The sequence below is a fragment of the Haliotis rubra genome, unplaced genomic scaffold (genome assembly GCF_003918875.1).
Source record: "Haliotis rubra isolate DU_JTF1 unplaced genomic scaffold, ASM391887v1 Scf243, whole genome shotgun sequence".
NCBI lineage: Eukaryota > Metazoa > Mollusca > Gastropoda > Lepetellida > Haliotidae > Haliotis > Haliotis rubra.
The window spans coordinates 400,151-418,185 of NW_025766481.1; the positions used below are offsets into that span (position 1 = coordinate 400,151).

Here is an 18,035-nt window from a genome sequence, read left to right on the forward strand (position 1 = left end):
GTCTTCTTTAATTGGATTTGTTTAGCTTTGCTCGCTAGTTTTATATTCATATCTGTGATTCTCTAGTATTTTTACTATCCATCGTCGGCAGGTTTTAATCTTCCAAATATTTTCACCTTTTATTGTCTGGATTCTTCTCGTCACGATATGGCTGAGATATTGCCGATGTGACGTTAAATATTAACTCACTCACTAAATTAGAATTTAAATTATTATATAATGAGTGGACTTCGGTTCGAGCATACTGTTAAACCAAGAACAGCATTTCAAGGTCACAACTCAAATGTCTCGGGTATTTAACTACTGTTGATATGTCACGTCCGCCCTATCCCCTGCATTTGGAAACGTGGATTAAGGTTATCTTGCGGCCAAGAAATTATACCATAGAGTTGGCTGGAAAAAATGGACGTTAAAGCTTCTTGCGTATATTTTACATATAATGTTCTGACAATCCGATAAGTGCAGAAAGAGATGTTAGATGAATGTGCAACTGACATGAGCAACATGAACTACAGGCCAGCCAGGCATCAACAAGTCGGGAAATAAGGAAACACGTGGCTACAGTTTCACAAGTCGCTTAATGTCATGCAGGCTCTCGTCCTTACCACATTAACTGTAACAGTTCGCGGTCTAATCGGCCTAATAAAATACGTAACTACATTTATGGACATAGAATCTGCCAAGGCAAGCTATGCGGGTTTTTTTAATAACAAAGAAAACGGACCGAGTGAAGTTTAATTTATAACACAAGCTACTTGATTTGACGTACAGCTAAACAAGCTGACGTGCAGCCAGCGTTAACACTTTATACAATAGCAAGCCGTATGATGGCTGCCCTATGTATACTACGCCATGAGGACAGGATATTACCACAGCACACAACTAATTCATGCTAACCTGTCACTCTAAAGGTCAGCACTTCAACCACCAGTTTGATTCCACAAGGTCGACCAGGAGTTGTTAATTACACTGTACCCTCCCGTGCTGTGTTCTTCATTAATACCTACGAGCATTAACCCTCGGCGTCCGTTATTCATTGCTTATTTATGTCTTCTGGGTCGCTATTTGCTAATGAAGCTTCTAAATGAAACCAGATACACGTCCATATTTACTCACCACAACATACCAATATGTATTCGTCAATCTGCAATTTCCACATTCGACGTCAAGGAAACTCAAAATTCATTACATTATTTTGAACATATATGGACTATAACGATGAGCCCAGAATCATTCGTTGCTTTAAGTACATCTTGGAGTAATACCGGCGGCTCTGAGACTACTGCCAACAGAAAACCCGAAACGTTACATGTTTACAATCAGTCAAATTTTGAGTTTTACAGTACATGTATATAAACTTACTCAGCAAATTCTCTTCTTCTGTTGATCACTCCTCATCTTATCCTTTCAGGCTGACTACTTAGTGATTTTATGTTTTCAGGTACCTGTGGCGTTTGACGTCGTAAAAAAGAATTTTAACAACAAACTGACAAACGTTGCCCTGAGCCTATCCGGTTATTACGTGTGTTCAGCATTATAAACGGTTAAAGAATGTACCCGATCGGGTGGAATGTCTAACTTGAACAGGAATGGACCCGGAGGTTCTGGTCGACTTGCGGGAAACGTGAAATCTCACAAGACCAACAAACAAGCTATTCCAAATACACAGAGCAGGGCTGGCGTTGTGAGCAACACAAGAACAAACAATATCGATGTAACTGCACGTCGTGGGGAGGGAGGTAAAATAGAATGTACAATTCGGAGGCTGACAGTGGTTTTGGAAGGCGGAAGCACAGAGCGTGTGACAAATGCACTGGACAAATCTCATTTTGGTGACAGCAGTGTTCTCGTGGGTAACAGTGCTAAGCAGAAAGGTAAAAGTACCGGTATCAGAAGGAGGGGACTGGGATCGCGTTTGAGAAGCAATTGCTGTGAGAACAGTGGACTTTGCCAAGTTTTGGACCCGACGAATATCGATCGATCGAGGAAAGTTCGGGACGAGGAAACCTTCGCCTCACTCAGCAGTCAGCCTAGGCTTGGATCACCGAGACTGGGGAATCATTATGTTGATGCCGTGAGTGTAGACGAGAAATGTTCTTTTACCCTTCCTAAACAGAGTACGTCCGTGTTACGTAACATTAGCCAAAGCAGAAACCTGCAGCAATCATCAAACAGGCCCAAGGTAGGAAGAGGAATACACAGCAAAGCCTGCCACCCACTGCATCCAATCCAGTGTAGGCTGCAACACCAGTCGGATGTTAATGTTCTTCTCAATGGAAACAATTTAAAGTCGAACGGGACACCATGTAATTCGGAAAGTGGACTGAAGGAGAAAAGGGGGAGGTACCCCATATCTGGGCGTGAAAATGGAAACATCAAGTCGGTGGAGGTGGAAAAATCGGGAACAACCGGAACATGTAGGAACAGCAACGAGAATAATTGTTACAAGAGTGGAAGTATTGAGAAAAAATCGGAGAAAGTATTTCTCGACCATTCACACATAGCAGGGGACATGGAGAGCGGTGAGAGACGTGGGTATAAGAATAAGCGTGGACTGAAAGCCAGTAAAATTGCAGTGTTATCGAAGTCAAGTGGTCAACGGAAGTCCGTTACTTCACAAAGACAAGAGTTTAAGGGAGGAGATACGTCATACAAATCCCGCTCTGTGGATAGCCGGGTTGTCAGCGTTCACAAATCGGACTGTACCTCTTTGCCAGGTAATTTATTAGGAGCAGAGATAACAGACCGAAATGGCACGGATTGTAAAGCGAGCAGACGACGTGAAATTGGAGACGAAGGAAGGTGCGCAAGCAGTGGGGAGAATATAACAGGCTTATCTGGAGAAAAGGTGTTCCACGCTACTTCGGACTCCATTCAGGGCGGAGGTGTGGCAGGGACGAAAGAAGTCTCTATCGGTGACAGGACATGCGTGGATACAACTGTCAGGCAGACGACACAAGAAGCAGACGACACCACCCAACACGCGTCACATGTAGGCAGCGCCAGAGCGTCTCGTAAAATTTGTCAAAGATCAGTGGATGGTAATGTAATAGCCCGTGACAAACGTACTGTGAGACGGAAGGAAATAATTGCACAGACTGGCAGAGTGGGACAGGGATGTACTATTTCAGATAATGCACAACAGGATTATGGAGAGATAACAACGGGATTAGAATCACCGGTATGTGCTGTGACGGAGATCAAGTACGGGCAATCGCTGAATAACGGTGAGTTGTCAGTAGTGTGCGATGCGCCTGCTAACCAGCCACTAATACGCGGACTCAAACAAGGAAATATTTCACACACGGAATGTAATTATGATTCATTAGATGAACAGCCAGATTGTGAAAACACAGATGTATGCAGGGTGGAGGTTTCGCATTTGAATTCTGCTGAAAGATTTCAAGGAGGTGCGTGTTTAAGCAATAATAAACCTGATGACGTTGCAAGCTCTCTAAGTGATGGGTTCCGTGTGTGTGAAAAAATAGGAAATGTTGGTAGAAATGAAGGCAAAGCGACCCAGCACAAGAAACAACTGTCAGGTATTCCTAGCTATCACCGCTCACACAAGTATGCAAAAGCTCCCAACGTGAAAAAGAAAAAGTTCCTTAACCGAGACTCATACACTGGAACTGTAACAGCAGTTTCAGATGGGAATCAGTATGGTGAAAGTGTTGAAAAAACTTACAGAGATGATACACATGTGTCATGTAGTTCTGCCAGTACAATTTCAGGAGGTAGTAAATCCCTAAAGCACAAAGTCCATTCTACTCAAGCCTCTGAAAATGGAACAAAAACATCAAGTTCACGTGAGTATACTTTCAGTGAAGATGGCAAGATATATGAGAAGAGTGAGTTGTTGCTAATTTCAGATAGTGTGTCCTATCTTGTAACATTATCAGAGCAGGATACATCGGCTCAAACAGACAAAAACTCTTCCCCGCCTGATGCTGCAATTTGTATGAGTTCTGCACCAGAAAATCTGTCAGAAACAGATGCAGGGGGGAAATCATTAGGCATAGTCGTAGGAGCAGGATTCCCCCGGGCAGTGCTATCAGTTGGTGATAAGGAGAGAAAGGCAGAAGGCAGCAATGGGGATCTGTTGTTAGGCTCATCTTCAAAGAGATGTGGAAAATACCTTGTTCAAAGTGAAAGGTGTGTTGGCATTGAAAAGGATGGACTAAACTTTCAAGATATAGACTCTGTTGCGGCAGCTGATGGAGAAAACCGTGCAAGTGGAATGTTCAGTGATTTTAATGATGACAGAAATTACCTGGTTCAACATGGGAGTAATTATTATAAGCATTCTGAATATGTGGAGTATGGTGAAGACCAGGTAAATAACTATATCCCATCAAATGGTGGCGTTAATAATGGTTGCATATCAGACCAAGCACCACTAATATTTTATCCTGACCAGAAAAGAACTATGGCAACTAAATCTAGTGGTCCTATCAAGGAAAATATGAGACCACCACAACAGAAGACTCAGGGATTAAAACGACAGACTGGACATACTTCCTTGGACATTAAAGTGGCTGAAGAAATAGAGTGTGGTTCTGGTATACAATCAGCTGAAACAGCATCAAGTAGAAAGAGAAATAATGATTGTACTTCACGGCTGATGAGGCCTACTATTTCATCAGCTATAAAAAGTAGTCCGGAAATGGCAAAGAAGTTGATACCAATGGTGAAGTCGCCCACCAGCCCTGATACAATGTTTTCTCCTCCAATGGAGAGAAAGAACAAAGAACGGAGGAAGAATGAGAGTTCTGGAAAAATTAAATTTAAGACGTGCTCAAGTGACATTGTTACACATAAACCACCTCTAAAATCCAGTGATAAGATGTTAACTTCTCCAAGGTCTTCTGTTTCCTCATCTGATGTCAGTGTTCCTAGTTGTACATCTGAGAAAGAAAGTGAACGATCCAGCAGTGGGACTCATCAGAAACACAGGAATAGAGCCATCTCTGCCAAAAGTACTGGTGCAGCACCTAAGACGCATCAGAATGCAAAATCTGATTCATCGCAAAACAGATCAAAGAAGTGCGGAAAAGTGGATGATAATTTGTCAGAGAAGATGGGTCAGACTGTTGATGCACATCACAGTCAAAGCGGTGCACAGAAAAGCTGCAGGGGAGAAAAAGAGGAACTGAAAAATAATAGCCTAACAGCAAATGAATTTACAGAAAAGGTTGAATCATGTGACATCAAGGTTGAAAAAAACCAGACGAAATGTCGAGACATATGAAAGTTGTGTTGAGAGTGGAATGGATAGTAATCGAAGTAGTTCTGAGAGGGAACATTTTCTGAAAGATGGGTCATTATCTCAAATAAGCAAGATGAATTCTTTGAAAGATGCAGTTTCTGAAAAGGATGGAGTTCAAAGTGACAACAAGGTGATTAGGCAAATAAAGAGGGACAAGACAGGTGAGAAACCTTTAAGAAACCCTGTATCCACTTCAAATAAACCTGATTTGACAGTGAACACAAAGAAAAACTGTGCCAAACCAAAGACTGTACATAATTCAAATATCAAAGGCACTTGGAAAAAGAAAAAGGACTCTGCTACTTGTGTCAGTGAGAGAGAACCTGTTGCATTTGACTCAGTTCAAAGAGGAGGGTCATTGTCCCCAACACTGTTTGTCACATCAACAGAATCAAAATCTGGAAAGCCTAAACAAAAAGGCCTATCAGCACGTGATCCAAGAAATATTAGAATGGAAAGGGTTCCTAGCAGAGTGACAATAAGCAGTGTCTCAGCAAGTCAAAAGAAAGTCACTGAAATTAAATCTGTTAAATCTGTGTGTGAAGATCCAAAAGAAAAAACCAAGGCAATGAAGAAAACATCTCCTTCAAGCCTGAAGAAAACTGAAATGCAAAGTGCAAAAATCAGCCTAAGACCCAAAGAACAAGTGGGAAGTAAAGTTTCAAGCTCAAATATACCTCAGCATGAGCGAAGTTGTTCTAACTCACCACGGTCATCTGTTGTGGATGATGATACAGATAGTGTTGTAAGTTTTAGTTCAGCCACTTCCAAAACAAACAAACCTACTTCAAAACTGCCAAGGGCTTCAAGATTGCCAAGCACTACTCATGATAAAGGCAAAGGGCCTACTAAGGGTGGTATACCTACTGATAAAACAGAGAAATCAGCAAAGACTGGCACTACTTTATTGACATTGTCAGGTGTTGCACTGAAGAAAGCAGAAACATCAAAAAGAAATATTCGTCCTAAGAAAGACAATTGCAGTGAAAATATTCTGAACTACAAGGATGCTGTCTGTGATGTCCAAAGTGATTCCAAGCCAACATTGAAGAAGAAGAGCTTGAAAGAAAACATAAATCGCAAACAACGTGAGTTGTCACCCTTGGCTGCTGATACAGATTGTAGTGAGTACAGCATTTTAGAAGAAGTCATTCCAAGCATCAGTGACTATGACACAGATAAAATGGATGACAGTGATCAATGTTCACAGGGACCAGGAACCAAAACAATGGATAAGCCAGATTCATGTCCAGCCAGTGACCAGTCAACTGTTGCATCTAAGAAGTTGAAAACTAAACCAAAGTCACTGACATCAACTAAAGGTGAGTTGAGGAGAAGCACACAGGTAAAATTCTATTCAAAGAAAACATCTCCATCTTCACCACGAATAAACTCCAAAACATCGCCAGGATCCCCAAAGTCTGACTGTAAGAAATCCCCAATATCTCCTGCTCAGTCAGTAAAATGTGGGATGGATGCAAGTGCCAGTGGCGCAAGAACTGATGTTAAGACGTTGAAAACTACTGCATCTAAATTACCAAAGAAATCTGGATTGAAGAAATCACATACCGATGTTTCAAATTCTCGGTCATTGTTAGCCCTAGAACAGAGATATACAGCTGAAAGACTGGAGTTGATGAGACTTAAGATACCAGCTGAAATGGACTTGAGTGATGTGAGTCGACCTTCGACACGAGAAGGATCTGTGGATAGTAGATTTGATGATGACCGATGGTCAATATGTTCAGATATATCCAGTGTGTCAAGAGCATCTTCAGTTAGTAAAAGTAACAAGACTCAAACCTCAGGTTCCAATGTTTCAAGAATTACTATCCCAAGTTCAAGGATCAAACCTGCTAGTGCACGACTTCCCTCAAAGGCTCATACTGCAGTAGGTAAATCTTCCCAGCTCACAAAACAGCAAAGGCTGAAAGGAAAAAGTGCAGCAGATACCTGTAGTTCAAGTGAAACAGTCAAAAACAAAGTTGGAAGTAACCATAAAAGCCCTACCGTGCAAAACCTACAGAGAAATAAATATACCAAATATGACAGAACACCTTTAAATTCTGAAGTGACAGAAAACAGTAGGATGCACATAGATTTGGTCCCCTGTCATTCAGCAGCTGAAAATCTAGGTAATGGCAGTACGCTTGAAATGAACTTACCTGACAGTGTAAATGAATTTGGATACAGCAGTTTACTTGAAGATGAAAGTTCGGTCTCAGTTAAGGCCAGTGTGCCTTTAATTGTAGATAGCTGTGAGTCTCATGGTGAGAACACTAATGTTGGAAGTGGTGCTTTAAAAACTAGTAATGATACAGAGGAAATTATGAGTGACAGTACTTTTCCAGCTGACTCAAAACAAGACCGTTTTTCAGAGCACGTTAATGTAAACCACACAGCTAACATTAGTAAACACAGGTTCCATTCACAGAAAGAAACTGATACCAATAGGAATGCAGAAGTTGAAAATGAGGGTCAACATGGAGCCCTATCTCCTTCCTACCAGATGAAAACAAGCGTTGTAAATGAGGGGCAAGAAGAGTTCCCTGTGGCACATATGAGAACTGAGGAAAATTTGAAATACATCTCACTTGCATCCACATTGTCAGATAGACAGATGTCAAAAGATTCAGATGGGTCAATTGAAGCACCTTCAGAAATGGTAAACCTGAGCTGCTATCAGGCGGATAGTTTATTGTCTGAGATGACAGGAGAGGGGGAATATCTATCATCTAAGGCAGCTGGTCAAGGGAAACAGGAACCTGAAGTGAGTGGAGAGATGGCCTTGGCTGTGCATAGTCAGCTCATGAAGCCCTGCAGCCTATCTTCCCATGTTGATAGGGCCTCAGTGGATGGAAGTTTCTCTGATAACATAAACAGGCACAACCTGACCTCAGAAAATACCAATAATAAACATTTACATCAGAGAGAGGGAGGGCTTGGCTACTTCTTTCCCCACCCAACAAAATTCAGTTCAACCTCTAAAATTGTAGATTCTGTTTTTGAAAATCCTGACACTGAGACAGCTGCTGTGATTGAAGTCTCAGAAGATACAGGTAGCTTCCTTGGGGCGTGTGACGGCAAGCTCTTGAAATTATCTCAGGTTAAAGAAATTAAGGCTGAAGGGAGGGAAGATATCAAAATTGTGGTGCCAATGGCAGTCCAAGCAACAGAAGATGCAGGCTTCTCTTTAACCAAGGAATTCATGGGGTATGATAAAAATGGAGAGGACTCTGAAAGGCAGTTTGATAGAAGTGATAAAATCTCAATAAATAAACTGGTTCATATTTCGGGAAACTCTGATAAACTTGAGCAAGGATGTACCACAGAGACAGCTGGCTCTTCAGGCTCGCATATAGCTTATGATTCATCCAGGGCCCAGGAAAACTTTGATACTTTCAAACCAGAAACTGAAACTGTGTTAGCTTGTGCTTTACAAGGAAGGGATGGTAGGGTGATCAGAGACACGGGATCCCCCAGTTCACACAGATTGGGGAAAGTGCAAGGCACGGCAGGAGATGTAGTGCGATCAAGTTTCAATTCCGAACATCTAGACTGGAGTCGTGAGGGACAGAATTCAGGAGACATTTCAACAAGCCTCAGACTGAAGGAGGAGGCGGCAGAAGCACTGGGTGGATGGAGGGAGTGTGACAGTGATAACCGGGATTGGATTGATTATGATTCATTAAGTGAAGGTAAGACTGGATTTATTGATGAATCTCCACCCAGATTAGACTTGGTTGATGACAAACAAAGTTGGCATGTGGTGGAAAATATGGAATCGTGTGAGATGTCTGACCTAGGATTCCAAGTTATCGGTCGCCATGATGACATGGAATTAGCAAGCCATATTGATGCTATTTCCCCAGACACTCTTAACAAGGCTGACAAATATCCTGATGAAACTCATGGCACTGTCCTCTTGTATGGAGAAAAGCATTATAGTCAAGTACAAGAAAACACCCCCAATCCTGTACCCATGTCACCTGACACAACACACAACATCACAGGATCACAATCCTCCAAGGTTATGTCAGCTACCCAAGGGGGTACAAAATCTGCAGGATTTGAGATTGAAGTAAACTATAATGTCAGCACTGACCCACTTTGCATGGATGGAAATAAACCTGATAAGAGTTCCACTAAGAAATGTGATAGCCAAACCTGGGGTAGAATGTGGAGTGCAAGAAGTGATAAGCTTTCAGCAAGACTTCCTGGAAGAAGACTTGTCATAGATAAGAGAAATTTGCACCCTGAAGGCTATAATGAAAACATGCCTATACAGAGAAGAATTGTGTTAAACCCAGACTCCAAAGTTGAGACGAGGGATCCCAAATCAACTGGATTGCCTGAACCTGTAACCCAGAACCACCCTCCTGATATTGGACTACAGTTGACTGTGTCAAGGGCTGATGGGGAAAGTATCAGCAAACCCACTAACAGACTACACACTTATAAACCTGTCCACAAATCTGAACTTTTGAAACAAAGCTCAGTAAGAAAAAGTTTAGCAGCTCGAGCTCAGCAGAAAGCCATTACTTCAAGATTTTCTCAAGACTCTGTGAATAAAGTTAAAACAGGTAATGTTTTGATGAAAAAGGCTCTGCAATCAGTGAGTGATAAGACAGCCCCTGAAGACCACACCTCTACAGTGCCACATGTGAGCTCCATTGAATTCATGGTGAAAAAAGATTGCCAAGCTCAGCCAATGCTTCCTGTCAAGCATGACAAGTCTGAGACATTTAGTACCAAATCTGAAGAAGATATTAATGCAAGCGATTGTGAAGTAACAAATATCACAAATGATGTGTGTTCTTCAAAGGACAGTGACAGTATAAATGATGCCAAAGAAATTGGATTAAATGCAGAAGAAGATGTTATTATTGAGAGTAAAGACAATGATGGAATCTTTGAAGCAGTGGTAGAGAGGAAGCAGGAAAGTGCTGTGACTGTTTCAGCCAGGTTACTAACAGCAGACGACAGTTTGCAGGTAGCAGACAACTCATTACCCCTGGAAGCTAACGACAACACATCACAAGCAGACGCCATTGTGGATAAGGCAGCTGTGCCTCTTAGACCAGACACAATTTTCTCATTGATGGCAGATGGCTGTTTGCAAACTGAAGAAGTTTGTACCCCTCTGATGGAAAACAGCAAATCTGCAAAATCTGCACCACCAGTTGTATCACCAAAACCAAAAGTATCTGTCTCAGCTGATGGAAAAATTGACTTGAGCTATTCTGATGTGTCTCCATGTTTTGTTACACCTGATGAGCAAATTGATCCCAAGTCTGTGATTATAATTCAGCATGCTCAACCTTTTGAGTGTCTAACTACTGTCACAAGTAATGAATTTGAATTTGAACCTCATTCAAGTGATGCACAAAATTCTCCCACAGAGAGCTGCACTGAGCTGCTAGATGGAGAAACCTCTGTAGTGACTGTCACAGAGAACTGTGTAACCGAAGATGTCATTAATGAGGTACACTTTGTACCAAGCAGGGCTGACTCAGCTAGTACTGAGAGCAAATTTGATTACAAATTGACAGTCAGTCCCTCACAAGCAGACGTGACCTCTACAGCCCCACCCAAGGAAGAATCAATAGACTTGTGTAGTGTTGACAAGTCATCTGAAATTTCTTCACCTGAGTGTCCGACAACTGAAACAGTGTCACATGAAGCACTGAAACGATCCACTGGAACAACATCATTACACCACTGGCAGACAGTCAAAAATAAATTCCTGAGTAAACCCTCAAAGAAAGTGAGCAAAGAGAAGGTGAACATTGTACCGTCTGCTCATGGGAGCGTGGAGAAAACCATTGAAGAATATGAAGAATGTTTAGACAAGAAGTTAAACACTGACTGGTGTAAAGACAAAACTGACGAAAAGTTTGTTGAAAGCTCACGTGTCTCTGAGATCCGACGATCACTCAGTGAAAGGCTGACCAAATCCCCACTGCCTGAGACCCCACCTGCAACTCCCTCCCCATCCCCAACCCGGAAATACAAATGGATAAGAGGGGAAGGGGGGATTTGGAAGAAAAAGTTTCTGTCCGACTCAGGGGAGAGTGGGAGTGAGTTTGAGGATTCTGCAAGGGAAGATCAAGAGGAGGTCCTTATAAAATTAACACAAGGAAATAGACATGAAAGAAATATTGACAGAGAATCTTCATCTGAATATGAATATAAACCTGACAATGAAATGGAAACATCGGCATCAGAAGTTGAAGACCTGGATATGATTGAACATTCTGTGAATGTGGACAGATGGGGGAAGTGTGGAGACAATGTAGTGATGGAGAAATCTGTAGATGTGGATGATAATGATGGTGTTTGTGTAGAAAAAGTGGATTTTGAGACTGCAAGGTCACATTTTAATGAAAAACTGGGAGTACCTTGTTTGAGTAGAAGAAAAAGCAGCACTGAAAATGTGGAAAGGCAAATGTATGATAGACTTCAGAACAAATCTCTAGCTGTTCCTGAGACAGATAAAGATTCTACTTGCCAAATGAATGAAAATAAATTATCTGAGTCTATATTTGACAAAGTCAACACCTTAGATGCAGACTGTGGGAATGTTAATATGCATACTGTTATTAATATGGATACCACACATGGACAGGCATCAAATATGGATCTGAAGTGTGAGAAAATAGACCCAGAAGTAGACAAATGCATGAAATTGTCTGCTGACAGTAGTGAAAGTGTTTCCTCAGTCACTACTGCAGATGTTATAATGAAAGCTGGTGCTGACAGCATGGACAAACTGTGTGAGTCCACCTCGGAAGTGTTCCTTTCAGCTACTAGTGAGGACAAGGAGAAACCTTGTGTGGTTATCATGGTGCCACAGGACTCAACACTGGAGCAAGCGAGCATGGATGTAAACACGGACATTAGTATTACTGATTCTGCTGTGTATGTTACCATAGGCGACGAGGAACCTATGAGCAACCTTGACAACAGAACTTTACTTGATGGGACTTTCACAGATCAAGAAGAAATGCAAATGCATACTTGTGTGTATGATAAATTCAGTATAACTGACTCTGGATTTAATGAAGACTCTACCAGCTTAGACTTTCACAGTCACAGAGACACTGCCAGTACTGAGAGTGACAAATGTATGATCGCTGTAAGTGAAGTGAGGGTGTCTGAGTTGAGTGCAGACATAATAAGTGATGCTACAAATGGAAGTTTAAAGGATACTTGTGCTGGTGATATCTCCCAGATAGATTGTCAAGATGAGCAATATGACAGATCCCACATGCAAACAATCATTGTGTCAGATGAACAAGTTTCAAGTAATGTTTCTGACCATGAAGACCAGCAAGATGCTAACAAAACTGTCGTCCTGTCTGAGATTGAGGGAAAGTTTATTCCCATAGAGGCGTCCCCCATTTTGCAAAAAATGTGTGTGGAGTCAAATTCTGGTGAAGAGTCTGAGGATCAGGTTTCACTCTCAGCTGCACCAAGTTCAGAAAACATCAGCATTTCCCCAGCTTGTGTCCCCAAGCAAGACAGTGTCATTGGGGGAGAGGCGGCAGAGCAGCAGCTCTCTGAAACATGGGACACAGAATCAGAACACTCTTATTACTATGGATATGAGAATACGGATAATACATGTGGGGATGAAGACTTGGATACCACAGTGACAGATGATGAAACAGAAGACTTATGTGAGCTTGTTATTACTGAAGACTTGGACACAACAGTGGTTGGCGTCCAAGGAGAGGAGACAGTGGATTTACACATAGAGGAGGACAGCGTTGCTACGCCTGTGTTGGCACCCCCAGGTCACGTTGACATGGCGTACTCTCCACGTAGAGGGGCTGGACGTAGATATTCCTATGCTGGGTCCACAGTCAACCACAGTGCTGTGTCAGGGTCAAGTCTGCCAGATGTCTCTGAAAGTGGATACTGGAACACACGAAAGGCTTTCTGGGAAAAAGACTCAAGGGAGGTAAGTACATATAAAAATTACCATATATTTCAATGAGTATTTAGTAGTCAGCTCTACCACTCTCATCTATGATCTGTTTGACTGGCATTTTAGTGTAAAGTTTAGTGTTGGTGTAAAGTATCTTACCTTCATTGTTCTTGTCTTGGTTCGCTCGATCAAAATACGCACTTCACCAGCTTATGATAACCATGACGATGACAGCCATGATGGTGGTGATAACCATGTGGCTGCTGCTGCTGATAACCATGTTGATGATGATAACCCCGTTGATGATGAAGATGATAACCATTTTGATGATGATAATTTTTAAGCATACAATAATACCTTGCTGATGTGTTAATGAGACATTGATTCATAATATCTATTTTATGAAAATGTGTATACTTGTGTGGTTTCAAACCCCAGGTACAATTGATACCCATCTGCCCTATTACCAACCTCACTCAGAGTGGTTTAGGCTTCTAGCTGGTACTGGTGTCTATCTTTACTACTACCAACCTCACTCAGAATGGTTTAGGTTTCTAGCTGGTACTGATGTCTATCTTTACTACTACCAACCTCACTCAGAATGGTTTAGGCTTCTAGCTGGTACTGGCGTCCATCTTTACTATTACCAACCTCACTCAGAGTGGTTTAGGCTCCTGGCACTGGCGTCTATCTTTACTACTACCAACCTCACTCAGAATGGTTTAGGCTTCTAGCTGGTACTGGCGTCTACCTTTACTATTACCAACCTCACTCAGAATGGTTTAGTCTCCTGGTACTGGTGTCCATCTTTACTAATACCAACCTCACTCAGAGTGGTTCAGGCTTCTAGCTGGTACTGGTGTCCATCTTTATTACTACCAATCTCACTCAGAGTGGTTTAGGCTTCTAGCTGGTACTGGCGTCTATCTTTACTATTACCAACCTCACTCAGACTGGTTTAGGCTCCTGGTACTGGCGTCCATCTTTACTATTACCAACCTCACTCAAAATGGTTTAGGCTTGTAGCTGGTACTGGTGTCTATCTTTACTATTACCAACCTCACTCAGAATGGTTTAGTCTCCTGGTACTGGTGTCCATCTTTACTATTACCAACCTCACTCAGAATGGTTTAGGCTCCTGGTACTGGCGTCTATCTTTACTATTACCAACCTCACTCAGAATGGTTAAGGCTTCTATCTGGTACTGGTGTCTATCTTTACTACTACCAACCTCACTCAGAGTGGTTTAGGCTTCTAGCTGGTACTGGTGTCCATCTTTACTATTACCAACCTCACTCAGAGTGGTTTAGGCTTCTAGCTGGTACTGGCGTCCATCTTTACTATTACCAACCTCACTCAGAATGGTTTAGGCTCCTGGTACTGGCGTCTATCTTTACTATTACCAACCTCACTCAGAATGGTTTAGGCTTCTAGCTGGTACTGGTGTCCATCTTTACTATTACCAACCTCACTCAGAATGGTTTAGGCTCCTGGTACTGGCGTCTATCTTTACTATTACCAACCTCACTCAGAGTGGTTTAGGCTTCTAGCTGGTACTGGTGTCTATCTTTACTATTACCAACCTCACTCAGAATGGTTAAGGCTTCTAGCTGGTACTGGTGTCCATCTTTACTATTACCAACCTCACTCAGAGTGGTTTAGGCTTCTAGCTGGTACTGGTGTCCATCTTTACTATTACCAACCTCACTCAGAGTGGTTTAGGCTTCTAGCTGGTACTGGCGTCCATCTTTACTATTACCAACCTCACTCAGAATGGTTTAGGCCCTAGGTACTCTGTCTATCTTTACTATTACCAACCTCACTCAGAGTGGTTTAGGCTTCTAGCTGGTACTGGTGTCCATCTTTACTATTACCAACCTCACTCAGAATGGTTTAGGCTCCTGGTACTGGCGTCTATCTTTACTATTACCAACCTCATTCAGAATGGTTTAGGCTCCTGGTACTGGCCTATCTTTACTACTTCAGAGTGTTTAGGCTCCTGGTACTGGTGTCTATCTTTACTACTACCAACCTCACTCAGAATGGTTTAGGCTCCTGGTACTGGTGTCCATCTTTACTACTACCAACCTCACTCGGAGTGGTTTAGGCTCCTGGTACTGGCGTCCATCTTTACTACTACCAACCTCACACAGAGTGGTTTAGGCTCCTGGTACTGGCGTCCATCTTTACTATTACCAACCTCACTCAGAATGGTTTAGGCTCCTGGTACTGGTGTCTATCTTTACTACTACCAACCTCACTCAGAATGGTTTAGGCTCCTGGTACTGGTGTCCATCTTTACTATTACCAACCTCACTCAGAGTGGTTTAGGCTTCCCTGGTACTGGTGTCCATCTTTACTATTACCAACCTCACTCAGAATGGTTTAGGCTCCTGGTACTGGCGTCCATCTTTACTATTACCAACCTCACTCAGAGTGGTTTAGGCTCCTGGTACTGGTGTCCATCTTTACTATTACCAACCTCACTCAGAGTGGTTTAGGCTCCTGGTACTGGCGTCCATCTTTACTATTACCAACCTCACTCAGAGTGGTTTAGGCACCTGGTACTGGTGTCCATCTTTACTACTACCAACCTCACTCAGAGTGGTTTAGGCTCCTGGTACTGGTGTCTATCTTTACTATTACCAACCTCACTCAGAGTGGTTTAGGCACCTGGTACTGGTGTCTATCTTTACTACTACCAACCTCACGCAGAGTGGGTTAGGCTCCTGGTACTGGTGTCTATCTTTACTACTACCAACCTCACGCAGAGTGGGTTAGGCTCCTGGTACTGAAGCTCACTCTCACTGTACACATCTTCAGTAATCTGCATTCAGAATTACCTATGTATTAAATTACAAATATTAGGTTCAGACTCAATTTTTCTATCAGTATAAAATGTGAACATGTAAGTCCTTAGCTCATATGGGGAAGATATTAACCTAATTAGGAGATTTGAAAGTCAACTCGTTATACAACTGACCTCATGCAAAACATTTCCGTGCTTTTGCTTGTAAAGTGAGGAAATATTTCCTTGAAGACAGTGATGTGCTCAAAGTTTCGAAATTACATTTTCTATCAACTCGAGGATGCAATCTGGTACAATGGCAAGTGTTCTTTCTTGTACCTGTCATTCCAGTTACTGGACAGTGTTTAGACACCTGAAATGGTAGTTCAACTGGCTGTTCACCATTTAGGAAACATGTCCCACAGGTTCTTCAGGGAAGTTACATTTTAGTCATATTTTACTAACCATTTAGGAAACACTAGGACCACAGACAAGTCGCCATGCAGGAAACACTAGTACCAAAGACAAGTCACCATGTAGGAAACACTAGTACCACAGACAAGTCACCATGTAGGAAACACTAGTACCACAGACAAGTCACCATGTAGGAAACACTAGTACCACAGACAAGTCGCCATTTAGGAAACACTGGTACCACAGACAAGTCATCATTTAGGAAACACTGGTACCACAGGCAAATCACCATTTAGGAAACACTAGTACCACAGACAAGTCACCATGTAGGAAACACTAGTACCACAGACAAGTCACCATTTAGGAAACACTAGTACCACAGACAAGTCACCATTTAGGAAACACTAATACCACAGACAAGTCACCATTTAGGAAACACTAGTACCACAGACAAGTCACCATGTAAGAAACACTAGTACCACAGACAAGTCACCATTTAGGAAACACTAGTACCACAGACAAGTCACCATGTAGGAAACACTAGGACCAAAGACAAGTCACCATGTAGGAAACACTAGTACCACAGACAAGTCACCATTTAGGAAACACTAGTACCACAGACAAGTCACCATGTAGGAAACACTAGTACCACAGACAAGTCACCATGTAGGAAACACTAGGACCACAGACAAGTCACCATGTAGGAAACACTAGGACCACAGACAAGTCACCATGTAGGAAACACTAGTACCACAGACAAGTCACCATGTAGGAAACACTAATACCACAGACAAGTCACCATGTAGGAAACACTAGTACCACAGACAAGTCACCATGTAGGAAACACTAATACCACAGACAAGTCACCATGTAGGAAACACTAGTACCACAGACAAGTCACCATGTAGGAAACACTAATACCACAGACAAGTCACCATTTTGGAAACACTAGGACCACAGACAAGTCACCATGTAGGAAACACTGGTACCACAGACAAGTCACCATGTAGGAAACACTAGTACCACAGACAAGTCACCATGTAGGAAACACTAATGCACCACAGACAAGTCACCATGTAGGAAACACTAGTACCACAGACAAGCAAATCACCATTTAGGAAACACTAATACCACAGACAAGTCACCATTTAGGAAACACTAGTACCACAGACAAGTCACCATTTAGGAAACACTAGTACCACAGACAAGTCAGTCACCATGTAGGAAACACTAGTACCACAGACAAGTCACCATTTAGGAAACACTAATACCACAGACAAGTCACCATGTAGGAAACACTAGTACCACTAATACCACAGACAAGTCACCATGTAGGAAACACTAGGACCACAGACAGGTCACCATATAGGAAACACTAGGACCACAGACAAGTCACCATGTAGGAAACACTAGTACCACAGACAAGTCACCATGTAGGAAACACTAATACCACAGACAAGTCACCATGTAGGAAACACTAGTACCACAGACAAGTCACCATGTAGGAAACACTAATACCACAGACAAGTCACCATGTAGGAAACACTAGTACCACAGACAAGTCACCATGTAGGAAACACTAATACCACAGACAAGTCACCATTTAGGAAACACTAGTACCACAGGCAAAT

At 42.3% G+C, this 18,035-nt stretch overlaps 2 protein-coding genes across 2 annotated transcripts in view; both read left to right on the forward strand.

Moving 5' to 3' along the window:
* Positions 1 to 5,273, forward strand: part of LOC124278891 — a 21,913-nt gene extending 16,640 nt beyond the window's left edge. Inside the window, exon 2 of the mRNA XM_046714688.1 lies at positions 1,442 to 5,273. Coding sequence (XP_046570644.1) covers positions 1,571 to 5,251 — 3,681 coding nt within the window. The 5' untranslated portion in view covers positions 1,442 to 1,570 and the 3' untranslated portion in view covers positions 5,252 to 5,273. The remainder of the gene's footprint in view (positions 1 to 1,441) is intronic.
* Positions 5,273 to 18,035, forward strand: part of LOC124278889 (rho guanine nucleotide exchange factor 9-like) — a 115,712-nt gene continuing 102,949 nt past the window's right edge. The window contains exon 1 of the transcript XR_006899212.1: positions 5,273 to 13,235. The gene's annotated coding sequence lies outside the window, so the exon portion shown is untranslated. The remainder of the gene's footprint in view (positions 13,236 to 18,035) is intronic.